A 13,229-nucleotide genomic window follows, 5' to 3' on the forward strand; every position below is an offset into this window, starting at 1 on the left:
GCCACATTGCAGTCTTTCCTTGCGGCCAGGATTTAATAGAGTCTCTCTTCTCCCTGGCTAACTATTTAAATTTGTAGAAACTTAGTATCTTTGAGACTTATCTGACTCTGTTGTATTTGAAATTGGCCCACAGATTAACAAGTTACTGAGGGAGTGATATTAGGACAGGGAGACAGGTGCATGTGTTCTAGCATCCAGACAAGGAAAGGATCATGTATTTCCTTTGAAGTCTTGCTAAGAAAAGCCTCCTCTGATATAAGACTGTTAACTAGTGTCCTCAAATCGCTATCATCTTCCTCTGAGCACTCAGGAATTGCTAACCTAGGAGACTAAAATACATTCTACAAAGATGCGTTGGTCAAGTTACTCAGGCCTGGAAAATCAAGCAGTCTGGCAGTTTGTTGTGTAGGCTGTCACTCTTGTTGAAATATCTATAAAACTTGCAGTCATTTCTGTTTAGATTCAGAGTATCTATGATCTACCTAAATATTTAAAGATCTCTACAGCTGTACAAAACCAATCTTATTCCCATTATTAATCCCAAGTACAAAGCTCCAAAGACACTACCTGCCAAATTTCAAAGCCATTTTATACTATGGACACATAAAAATGATGTCATGGGTGTGACCAAACTCACCACTCAGCTGAAGCCATTACCAAGTGTGTGTGTGCTCTTAATGCTTGGATCAGTTGTGGATCCAATGACATGAACATGAAACACATTGGAACCTGTAGCTGGAGCAAACTGAGTGCAGTCATGTAACACTGTCATGCTTGAAGCCTCCAGCTGTGGCAGCCACATTCTTCTGGTCATGTGCTCACAACTCATGTCATGTGTGAGGATTTTAGAGTACTTAGAAACGTCAGCCTCTGGGTGGAAAAATGTTTTTGATCTTTACAGCACAACTGGTGCTCTGCTGCGATATTTGTTCTAGCCGGCAAATTAGTCATTGACCAAGCTTATTATTTACTTGTGACCCTTTGCCCAGCATCCAACATGTGAAAATTGCAGCTTTTGGACAGAAAGGGGAATTGTAACTTGTTGAATTACATATTCTAGAGTACAGGTATTCCAGTAACTCTCCTGCCACGTCTGATGTGGGGTTTTGTCTCAGCACCTATGGATACTGATTCTTTCTCAGTTAAACTTGTCAGGAAAATTAATCCATAAACACCAGAGGTTTATGTCCAAAAAGGAGACAGAGGAGTCCTGTAACTTTATTCAAATAAAGGGAGAGGTCATGGGGCTTTACCCATGGTGTCTCTCAAAATTTTTAGGGGACACAGCTCCTCTTTTTTATCCTAATTTCCTGGCTGCATTTTCCCTCTGTCTTTCCCCATTGGCTGAGGTATGTGAGAGGTACAGACTCCCTAAGATGCTGAATACCTAAGATGCCGAATACCTAAGGCCCCCTTCTAATGTATACCCACCTCCTGTTTTTCTTTTTTTCTTTTTCCTTGTGTCTCTGGTTTTTTTTCTCCAAATCTAGAGATTTAGCAGTCTTAAGTGAATAACAGTCTGTGTCAATTAATGGAATGTGTACGGAATTTATGGTTCCCCCCTATTGCTTCTTTCACGTCTCCAAACCTGGCCTTATCTACTATCATGCTCACAGTTTGTTTGTAAAGATACTTCCTTCTAACTCCTTTCAACCTGATGCTTTTTTGTAGCCTTTTTTTCTTTTTCTTTCTTTTTTTTTTTTTTTTTAAGATAGGTGTGTGTTTGTGTGAGTAAAATGTGCTTTTCTAATATTTAAAAAACACCTAATGGGTCATACCACAAGGTCGTCTTTTCAGCTGAGGGCTTGAAGCAAGGAGCTGCTTCATCAGAATTAAATTTGAGGTTAATTATCCAAACAAGTTCACTTCAACAATCCTCCCTGAACGCTCATTTGTCAGTACTTTCCGTGCCGCACGAGTAATAAAGTAACACAGGGCTGCATTTGCGCTCTGCCTCCTCCAGTGAGCCCTCAGCCGCAAGCTCAAACTACAGTCCTTGTCCTTCTCTCGGCCGATGCCAGATGGATGCCAGTAGCAAGGGGCCCACAGCTGTCGGGAGTCTGGGGCAGCCCCTGAGGGGAGAATGGCCGAGGGCCGGGGGTAGAGACACCGCCGCCCCCGCCCTGCCCTCAGCAGCCAGGGCAGGGCACCGGAGACCCCGGGCACAGCGCAGGGACAGACCGAGAGCTGCGGCGCTGGGCCCGGTGCGGCGGGAAGGAGCGGGGCCCGGGGCCCGGGCTCCGCGGAGCGATCAGGGCGCAGACCCCATCCCGTCCCGGGAACAGCCCCCGGGACATCCCGCACCTCTATCCCGCTTTGCCTCCCCCGCTCCTCGCGGCCGGGCGGCGGCTGCAGCCCCTTCCCCGCGGGACCCGCCCCTCCCCGGGGCGGAGCGCGGCGGCTGCCCCGCCTCCCCGGCCGCGGCGGCTGTCACGGGGCGAGCGGGCCGCACCGGGCTCCTGCGGGGCCCCGCGGCTTTCCTTCGGCCTGGCCGCGGCTGCCCGGCGGCATCCGCGCTCTACCACCATGCTCAGGCGGATTCTGCAGCGGGTAAGGCAGCGAGGCCCGCCCCAGCGGCGAGGGCGGTGTGCCGTGCCGGTGCCGCGCCGGTGTCGCTTCCTGGTGCCGGCCGGGCTCGGAGCTGCGCTCCCCGCGGCAGAGCCAGAGCCACCGGCCCTGTCCGGCCCGTCCTGCGGCGCAGGGTGCGGGTTGGGGCCGTCGCGGCCCCGGAGGCCGTGAGTTTGTCCGCCCCCGTCCTCTCGCTGTGGGACGGCCCGAGCCCCGACGGGACAGGACGGGCCGGGCCCGCCGTCCCGGCTGGGGGCGGTGTCGTGCCCGGGCTGGGCGGAGGTGCTGGCAGCGGGCGGTTCCCGCGGCCCAGCCTGTCGGAGGGGCGAGGGGCGGCCCTGGCCGGCGTGGCTCCTTTCCGTAGCGCGGCGGCGTCTCCGCCCGCCGCCTGCGCCCGTCGCCGCGGCTGCGGCCGCCCGCTCATAGGGCAGGATAAAGGGAAGCCCGGCCTGGGGAGAGCCGCCGCCGAGACCTGCGGTGATTTCCTCAGGGGCTGGCAGGCAGCAGGCTCTTAACGCCGTCCGGCTGCCTCCCGTGCTTTTTAGGAGCCGGCTTTTCGGGCAGCTCTGCCGGGCTTGCGAAGCCAAGTTGTGCCACTCGTTTATGAAACCCTTCTCGCTTGCCCAGATCCCCGCGCCGGTGCTGGTCCCCTTGCAGTCGGCCTGCGGCTCGGGGGGAGCTGCCGGGAGGCGCTGTTGCGGGGCAGGTGCCGGCGCGGTCCCGGCTCCGTGCGGCCGCGGGCTCGGCGCGGGATGCACCCAAAAGGGTTGAGTCACGCCGGCGGTGAGCAGGCAGCGCTCCAGATCCCGCACCGCCAGAGAGCCGGGTCGGTGTCAAGCAGGAGGCGCTCACGGCTAGAGGGAAAACCAGCTGCTCTCCCCGTTTTATCAGCTGTTGCTTCCAAAGCGTGCTGCATAACACCTCTGCGAGAGAGTGTTTCATTGGAAACGCTGGCTTGCTCTCCTTATCTGCCTTACAAAGAAGCCTTGTTACAAGAATGAGAGTTAGGGGTAAAGTAAGCATACCACCAACTTTTTCAGTGTAAAACATTTCTCAGGTTATTTTTATTTTTCAGTCGTAGACCCTGAGCAGGTGAAGATCTTGGTCTATTTGGAGCTTCGTGTTTACAAGGAAGAACTTCCTTCCTGAAGCTTAATGGGAAGCCCTGCTAACAAGCAGAGAAACTTAGTACGGACCTAATTAAATATTGGCAGCAGTTAACTGGGTGTTTATTGATTCTGAGAAACACCAGGCCATCAAGGAAGGCTTCTGTAAAAGAGGAAAAAGCTTCATACAGTGCCAAAGGATATTTGCCCCGAAGTAGGAATTCTGCTAAACACATCTTATAAACATCTAAAGTCAATGCAAAAGTTTGTGTGTGAGAAACAGACATCTTTTTTTAAAAGATTGAACAAATAGTTCTCCAGTTGCTCCTGAAAATTACGAGATTATTGTCAAGAAAGGTGAAACAGACTTCTTTCTGCCTAAAAATTAAATAGAGAAATGCCAAGATTTTTGAAGGTGTTAACCTTTAATTGCCAAAAATAACTAGGTTTTTAAAAATTCACCTCATACTAAAAGGGGCTTTAGGCACTTTGTAAAAATTGTGATTGCATGCACAACCTCGTACATACGTACCGTTTTGGCTTGCGCTCTGGTTGGCAAACTGTGAAAAATACTTCTGCTGTACTTTGATATTAAAAATGAACATTAGGTATATGTCAGATATTTTAATAAAGGACATAATTATTAATATCTTTCATGTGTCTTGTGCAGTAATTTGAAGGATAAGGCACCTCCACTTGACCATTTGATTGTCCATCATTTGTATAGCTGGCAAAAAAACCCTACCTTTCTATCAGTATTATATGCTTAGAGGTGATGTCACTCTTTCTAGCCAGAGAGCTGGTCATTTTGAGTTATAAAAGCATGTTTTTTGAAAAAGGAATTCTTTATTACATTCCTTTTTGTTGTAACTCAGCTGGCTGACAAGCTGCAAAGGAGGAAGACAACAGCTACAAAGATATGGTTTATAGTTTCTGATTCCTGAAGTTTCTAAAGATCAAATGTTTATTTTTTATACTGCTTCTCTACCTTGATCACCTTTCTGTTTCATCCCCAGGTGTAATTTCTGTTTTTAAAAGCATTTTCACTGTGACTTTGAATGACATATTTTCAAAGTAGAAAGTATTATATACTAAACATTACTTATTTGACTTTTGAGGTTAGTATCTCCATGCTGTCTTCAACTAGCTTCTCATTTTACATCCTTTCCCTCCAAGCTTCTAAATTTTTTTACAAGTTTCTAAATTTTATGTGTGTTTTCAACATGACATCTCAGAGATCCACCTGTGTTGTATGTTTGCACCATAACACCCCCTTTGGTGTGTTGTTGTCACTTCCTGGTTTCATGCATTGTTCATCATACTGATCTAGAAAAAGGTAGTTTTTCCCAAAGGCATCTGCATGGAATGTCTGAGATGCACCTTTCCTGCTCAAATAATTTGATTTTTGTTGGTGGATTCCTTGGAGAGTAGTCTTTTCTTTATTGTATTCAACTTTGATGCCCTCTGTGGGCATTGTGTCATCTCTCTGTTGTTAATCTACTATGGGACAGTGGTAGTTGCCTCTGGCCTGTTAAAGCAGAGCTCATTTCTTGTATTGGCAAGGAGGCATTTATTTTCAGCTGGTAGAAAACTGATTACTTTGACCTCCTTCTGAGCCTTCTACCCATTGCTCATGGTTTTTTAGTGGGCGACTCATCTATTGGACCAGTGTGACTACTTTTGCATTAGTTTTTGTCTCCATTATTTGTCTTTAACAGTCTCCAACTGTTGGCTACTCTGCTCTGTCGGGTGCTCTCTGTGCTCTTCTATTGCTTTCTGTTTCTAACTAATGCTTGAGTTCTTGGTCTTGAGATCTTGGTGTCTGGGGGAGAACAGTGCTTTTCAGGCATTTCTGTAGCTCAGGTAGTACAGTCACATTTTCTCTTACTCCAAGCTCAGGCACAGAGGTATTTACTTGTCTGAAATCATTGCATCTCATGCCTGACTTATAATTTTCTTTTCACATTTATAAGTGCAGGGCTCACTTGATAGCATATTTACTTGGATAGATGCTGAACTGCAGCTGTGCCTCTGCCCTCTCCTCAAAGGGAGCATGTGGGCCTCTTCCTGGGCACAAAGTGTGCTTGTGTGAAACTGATGGCATGATGAGAAAGAAAAGTTTTATGCCCTCTGAAGTCAGGAGTAATTTCATTTTACAGAGTCATAAAGTAGCGTCACACTGCTTTAGAAGTAAATGGTGATACTGTTCTGTATGGCAAAATACACTGTTCTGAGCACCGAGAGTTCTTTGGCAACAAGGGCTTTGGCTGTCTTACCTTCTCATTTTTGTGTCTTGTTTGTTGCTTCAGGACCTTTTTATGGTTGTAGTAGTACCCTTAGTAGTCATATTTAAATCTGTGCTGGAAAAAACTGTTAAATCTGAATTTTTTCACATTTTTTAAGGCTTTACATATTTTTTCAGAGGTTTTAATTGATTCTGAATTTAAAATTGCTGAAAAGAGTCTTCTGACTGAAAGGAATGTAGCTATAGACAGATAAAAGACTATGCAAAAATGGCGCAGTAGTGGTCCATATTTATACTCCCTCATATTAAAGCATTAACTCAACTCACTCATTATATAATTTTCTATTCCTTTTCAGAAAACAAGCTGTAATCATTGTCATAATTTTTGTTGTTAATGATGTTTCTTTATATTAGCTTGCAGTTTTGAGAAAACATAGAGAACAGCATGATGAAGTTTAGCATATTACTTCTACAACTCTAGGGCTAGCAGTAGAAACATAGGCTTCTCTGCAGAGTAAACAAATGTAATTGACAGTTAGGAGAGAAGTATGTTGGATCAAAGACTAACTTTGCATTAGTCTTTCAACTCTGGGTATGCCTTCAGATGTCAAATGTTACTTTTGTAACTATACATACACAGAAGCCTGTGTGGGAATTTTCTTTTTCTCTGGGATCAGTAAGTAATTTATTTGCTCCCCTGTATAGGCCATCTAAAAACAAAGAACATCATTCTGAGTCCTTTCATAGATCACAAAGTCCAAATTGTTCAATGTGTTGTGATTCTTTTTTGTTTAATGGAACGTGATACCAGAGTGGTATGTAAGCATAGCATGACTGTGTGTGTGAGACCATTTGATGATGCAATGATCAATTAAAAACACATTTGCAATGTCCCATTCTTTATTTGGTAGGTGAAGGATATTTAAATTACATTACAACCTTGAAAGATAAATTAATTTGGTTTTTGATCTTGGCTTCCTTAACATTCTTCCAATTTTTTATTTATTTTTTCGTATCCATTTTGCAAATGGATACTGTGAACTATAACTTGAAAGTTACTTAATGGCCTCTTTCCTTCTCACTCTTCTTTCCCATGCATTGCACTCACTAGTAAATGTCACCATTTGTACTAAGCTTTCTAAATCTAGCTTGGAATTATGCTTTCTCTTTTCAAGAGCACACATTGATTTTTGAAAGGTTAAAGGATTTTACCAGGTACTGTGTAATAATTTCTGTCATACAATGCATGCAATAAGACATGCCATTCAATGCTTATTAGTGTGATTATAGCATGTCTGAAGTGTTTCATAAAGCAAGTACTTTAAACAACCATGGAGTAATAACAGTGTACAGTGGAGTAATAACAGAAGAGCTTGCAACCTGGAGGTTGTAATAATCTCAAATTTGTAGTGCTAGAACTAGCAAAACTTAATATGCAAATCTCATTGCAAAATGGAGTCAACTCTGGTGTGAAATGGGATGGGCAATTAAAAATGTGCCGAGTGTTGTATAAGGAGTTACGATATGAGGTGAAGAAAATTTTATGTCAATTGTTGCAGAAGATTCTCGTTTTTGGGACAAAATGATTCATTAGGTATGCTGAAAGTGTATGTTCAGATACTGCAAAAGTGGAGGTAGATGCTGCCTGTCTAAAGGCGCAGTTGGACCATCTCTTAGTGCCACTGAAACATTAGATGCAGTATTCTAACTTACCTGTCTTCCTGGGAGACCTGGCTTCAACTTAGCATTTGTTTTAGATATTTTTCTTCTGACTGTCAATGGAAAACAACCCACATGTTCATTAATGGAGTTACTTACCTTGTATTTCAAAGCTTTCCTGCAGGGTGTGTGTTTCTGTGGGCAGCACTTCTTAATGCTACTGAAAGTTGGGGCAGGAAGGGAGCTCAGGAGCTCCCTGGTCTGAGCAGTTAGCAGGATTAGCTTGGAGGTCAAGAGCAAGTTGCTCAGGCCTATCTCATACTGGAAAAGCTGTTCTTTACATCCAGTAGGAATCTCTCATTACAGTTTTTGTGTCTGGTCTTCCCACTGTGGTCTTCCCAAGCTTAGACCAGCTTGGCTTCCTCTGTTTGATGGCCTCTTCATGAGTGGTGATGTGACTGCTATTTGGCACTCCCAAAGCTGTCTCTTCTTCCAGGCTGAGCCAACCCTGTTCCCTCAGCTTCTCACATGGGTCAGATGCTTCATCTCCAGATGTGTTGGTGGCCTTTTGCTAAACTCGTGCTGGTTTATCAGTGTTCTCCCTGGACTGGGAGAGCAGGATCTTGATGTGCTCCACTGGCTGCTGGCCAGTGGGGTGTGATCACTTCCTTTGATCAGTTGGCTGTGCTCCTTGTTGGCACAGTCCAGGCTCCTGGCAGCCGTCTCTGCAGACAGGGCACACTGCAGGCTCCTGTTTGGCGTGTTGGCTGACACAAGGCCTCAGTCCTTTTCAGCAGAGAGACCTCTGTTACTGCCAGGAGTTCTCCTTCCCTGGCACAGGACTCTGCACTTGTCCCTGTTGAATTGCATAGAGTTCCCCTTGGCCTGTTTCTTCTGGCGTTTCTAGGTCCCTCTGAGTGGCAGCCCTGCCCTTGAGTGTATCAGCTGGTCCTCTCATTTTGATGTCACGTGGAACCCTGAGGAGTGTGCACCTGTGGTCCGTGCTGGGATGCGCCTTGTTTAGTGTCGGTACCAGTAACCCTGGGAGGAAGTACCAATGCCTTCACTCTGACATATTTTGTATGTGGATGGTATCTCTGCTTACCCCCTTTTTTGCCTCTCCTATTATTACCTTGCAGAGCTTGCATTGTCTTGCCTATTCCTTTTGTATGCTGTGCTAGAAGGAAGTGGTGTTCATACTTTCTTTAGAAATACAATACAGCTAGAGTGAAAAAGCCATGGGGTAGGAAAACCAGAGTATGTTGATCACATAACTGATAACTTCAGAGAAGGCTGGAATAAGGAGAGGTGATTGTCTTCTCTTACTGTCACCAGGCCCCATAGCTTAGTGCTTCACTCCTCGCTTCCCTTTGGCCAGTCTTCAGAGCCTTTCCAAAACTGAAGTGTATATCACTGGGAATTAAGTCCTTTATCAGTAAACTTGACCTGTTTATGACATATTTTTTAGATTTGATAAAAAGTAAAAGGCTTTATTATCTTTGTTATCTTTGTTATCTATGAAAGTTGAAAATAGAACATCTTTTTAAAACAAAGCAGGAAAATATACTTAATATTCAAAGAATGTGAATAATGTGTGCTGCAGATTTCTTATAAGAGGTTATATAACTGATTTTTTTTCTTCAAAAAAAAGGAGCTATTTGAGCAAGAGAATTCTTTTCCAGATAAGATTTTGGAGGCACCAAGATCAAGAAACTAAAATTCTGTCCCTCTCTCTGTAGATTTCTATCTATATATTTAAATTCTTTATCCTCTTATATTAAAATATAAAATCCTTTATAGCATTACAAGTATTTCCAGATGGGCCAAAATACAGCCGTAGCATTACTTTATCCCATTTGAGATTGTCATACTGGAGCTAGATAATGAACTTTTTGTTCTTTGTTGAAACTAGGATTGCATATACATATTGAGATAATTTTTTAATGATGTTTCCTTTGAGAATGCTTACTCTTCTGCATCAGTTAAGCAGTGACATTCTGGAGATGAGTAAGAGAAGTTAAAACAAATTTAAATCAAAGCTATAGTTAAATATGGATTATAAGATACAATCCATCTACTCAGATTTTGAATCATGTAGTATTTAAAGTTTATTATCATGTAGTATTTAAAGTTTATTCGCTTATTTTATCTAAGTCTGTAATTTCAAATCAATACTGTAGTTTTGATTTTTAACATTTCTATGAATATTCTATGAATATGTTAAAAATCTTTATAGGTTATCTTACGGATTGGTGTGTTTTCACTTTACCACAGGCTTGATTATTACTTCTATTTTTTCCAATCAAGACAATGTACCTGCTTGTGTGCTTGTTGAATCAACAGGGTTCTCAAACTTCAGCTTTCTGTCTTTCATATATTTAAGGGCTTGTCCATAATGTAGACAAGTTATCAAGAAAGTAGGATAACACTAATTTACTACTAATTAAAGTTTTTAGATGGTAATTTCTACTGTTTTTCTGTAGGATACAGTGACCTAATTTAACATCACTGAGAGTAATACAAGGGCAGAGTTTAGCCAAAGTTTTTGTTTTGTTGTGAACATTCATGAGAGGAAGTGGTTTAAAATCCTGGCCTTTGCTTCTGGTATCTGCTTGGTTTTTATGAATGGAGAGTGTTGGATAGAATCTTTTTTTGTAGTGTTGTGCTGAAAGTTATATAATTGCTTGTCAACCTGTTCACTTCTTGTGGACGGAAAATACCTCTGTATTCCAACAAGTAGAAGAGAGGCCTTTGCATAGGATATGTACTGTGCTTTATTAAATATTTATTAAGTATTAAAATGTAGACTCTCACTTTTGTCTTGCCCATCTATTTCAGACTCCAGGTAGAGGTGGGTCTCAGAGCTCGGATTCGGATTCATCTGCCACACCTGGAAATGCCGTGGACGTGAACAACGACGGCTCCTCAGAGGTACTGTGCACATTCACGGGGCTGGTGTCTTAAATCTTGGATGCTGCTTCCATGGAGCTGTTGGAGTAACTTTTGATGCCCTTCTTAAATATCAGGTTGCAAATGTCATATTCTAAAAATTGTTTGTTATTTAAATAAAAAAAAAAAAGACTAGGCCATGTTTATATGTAACTATTAATTAGGCTTATCTATCCAAGTAATCACAAGCAATTCTTCCTGTAATTCTAGAGATGAATTATTAAAATTAAAAGCAATGAGATGTAAGCTTAAGACTCCTTGTTAATAAATCTTTCATGAGAGCTGCAAAAAACAAGGATTGACATTTTATCATGCTTGTACTTCAGTTTCACCTTGCTTCTGCTAAGCTATAATGTATACTGGAAACCTCTTCCTTCATGTGAAGTATCAAATATATTGAATTTTATTTGGTAGATAAATGTATTTGGAGTATAAATCCTATCAGTGTTTCATGTGCTGCATGCCATACTTAATCAGCAGAATAAGTTGTTATTCTTGCTGCAATCCCATATTTTAATGTCTTTGTATTTACAGTGTTGTCTGACATTAACTCTGAAAAATGCAACCTGACTTCACTGGCTGTTGAAGCTCATTTGTGCTAATGTAGCCTGATTGCCTATCCTGAAAATGTTTTGAGCTTAACATACATACACAGTGCAGAGTTAATTACCCCTATTGCAACATTAAATGGAGCAAAGTGCCCTTTATTACCCTGAGTAAAGTGTGTGATGATTCAAATACTCCAGTGTGTGATACAAGATAAGAGGAACTTTCACTGTGCTGTTTAAAATCCTATCTGTGCATCTGCTTATTTCTACTTTCTTAATGCCTTATTGCATCATTGTAATCAGACATGCCATAATATTTTGCTGCATGTTCTACACGTCACACAGTTTTGAGTTCTAGTCTGTTTTGTGTGCATATTTAACAGTCCCTGAAGCAAATAAATATTCTTAAATTGAAGACTAAAAATGTTACTACTTTTGTAGTTGATTAAGGCATAAAAACATGCAATGAGATGATTTCTCCTTTCTAAAGTTTGGTTAAAATGATACAGTTCTGTTAATATGAGTGCAGCATCGCTGACTGTACAGCTTGTGGGTGCTATAGGGTACCTCAGTATTAATGGAGCAGTATTTTCTTGGCATGGGAGGAGCTTTCAGTGTGGTGATGTGCCTGCACTATTGCCTCATTGGCTGTTCTTTCTACTGAGTTGAAACTGGGTCAGACCAAAGACTGCCTTGTCACTTTTGACACGCATTTTTTACATAAAAAAAAAGTATCTTTAAGTTGTCCATAATTCCATCATTACTTGCATTGGGTATTATCCTTAGCATTGAATTCTGAAGTCTGTTTGAAACTGAGCTCCGAACCTGGTGATGGGTTTTTAAATTCACATGTAACACTACTCGAATCTGTTAGCCTTCCTTTTCCCTCACAGCTTCCCTGAGGTCTTGTCTCTCCTGGAGCTTCTCTTCAGGAGCACTATAGTTAGTCTCTGCAGAATGTTTGCTGTTTGTTTTATCATAATATTCCACATTATTCTGCAGTCAGAAGTCCATTAACTTGTTTTCACTCCAGTTTCTTGGCTAGGTTTTCTAATTTGTATTGCTGCAAGATTCAAATGGAGAATAATTATGAAATCTGTGCAGATTTGTATGTTTCCTTTCTCCTCAAGCCTGGTTGAAATAAATCCTGATTTTTGAGAATTGTAGTATGAACCAGAAGGAGTGGGAAAGTCTGAATTCAGACTGCTCAAACTGCTCAAGAAGAGGTAAACATTGCTCATGTCCTGTCTGTGACCATATCGGCACTTCAGGTCCCAGGCAGACCTATAATGAAGTCTTTTATTCACTGTGCAATCTGCCCAGGGAGGAAACATTTAAGTTTCTCTTACCTTTGCAGCTTAGGTGCCAGTGCAACTGTCAACAGTACAGGGTTGCTAAATATTCCATGCTTGCAGTGAGTCTGCCAGTGAGATGGTGCTTTCCTTAGTATAATGTAACTGTGTTAACTAGACAGGTTTGCCTCAGCCTCTCCTGCTGCTGTTGCATACTTGCTTATTAATTTATAGAGGCATTTCTGCAGTCTCACTGCACCACTCCTCCCTCTTTGTCTGAAACATCTGAGCACCCTTATGGGAAACCTTGTGATGAGGTGACTTAATGCCTTGTAATGCTTCATTCATGATATTTTATGCAGCTTGTTCCTCTGTCACATGAAGGGGCACCAAGAGTGTGAGGAAAACACATAGTGGTATGCAGCATGGTCCTAGTTTCTGGGGCATGTTTTAGATTTATTTATTTTCATGTCCTTAATAACTCTTCCTTCTTGCTTTCTCTATGGTATTGCTGTGGTTTTTAAAAATTCTCTCTCCAAAAGGAAAACAGACTTTGCTTTTGGTGATTGTAGAGAGCTTTCAACATAAGAATTCAAACTTTTGATTCCAGATCTGCAATTTTTTGTCTTTATTAGTTTCTTATAAACAAATATGCGTTTCACAGGGCTTCATCTGTCCATTGTGTATGAAAGTGTGTGTAACTCCCACTGATCTGTCTGAACATTACCAGAGTGAGCACACTGGGGCAGAAGGAAGACAGGAGCTTCGTGACCTCCCAGCTACTAGTGTGGGTCTTGTTTATTTTGTTTAAATAGCTTTGGTGATGGGCTGCTTTAAATGAATGACATATTTTCCTGGTGTC

At 42.4% G+C, this 13,229-nt stretch overlaps 1 protein-coding gene across 1 annotated transcript in view; it reads left to right on the forward strand.

Moving 5' to 3' along the window:
* The first annotated feature begins 2,447 nt into the window (after positions 1 to 2,447).
* The window catches only part of EEA1 (early endosome antigen 1), a 68,922-nt gene continuing 58,140 nt past the window's right edge, over positions 2,448 to 13,229 (forward strand). The window contains exons 1-2 of the mRNA XM_066549603.1: positions 2,448 to 2,550; positions 10,417 to 10,509. Of these exons, the coding sequence (XP_066405700.1) occupies positions 2,527 to 2,550; positions 10,417 to 10,509 (117 nt within the window). The 5' untranslated portion in view covers positions 2,448 to 2,526. The remainder of the gene's footprint in view (positions 2,551 to 10,416; positions 10,510 to 13,229) is intronic.

The sequence above is a fragment of the Molothrus aeneus genome, chromosome 5 (genome assembly GCF_037042795.1).
Source record: "Molothrus aeneus isolate 106 chromosome 5, BPBGC_Maene_1.0, whole genome shotgun sequence".
NCBI classification, from domain to species: Eukaryota; Metazoa; Chordata; class Aves; order Passeriformes; family Icteridae; genus Molothrus; species Molothrus aeneus.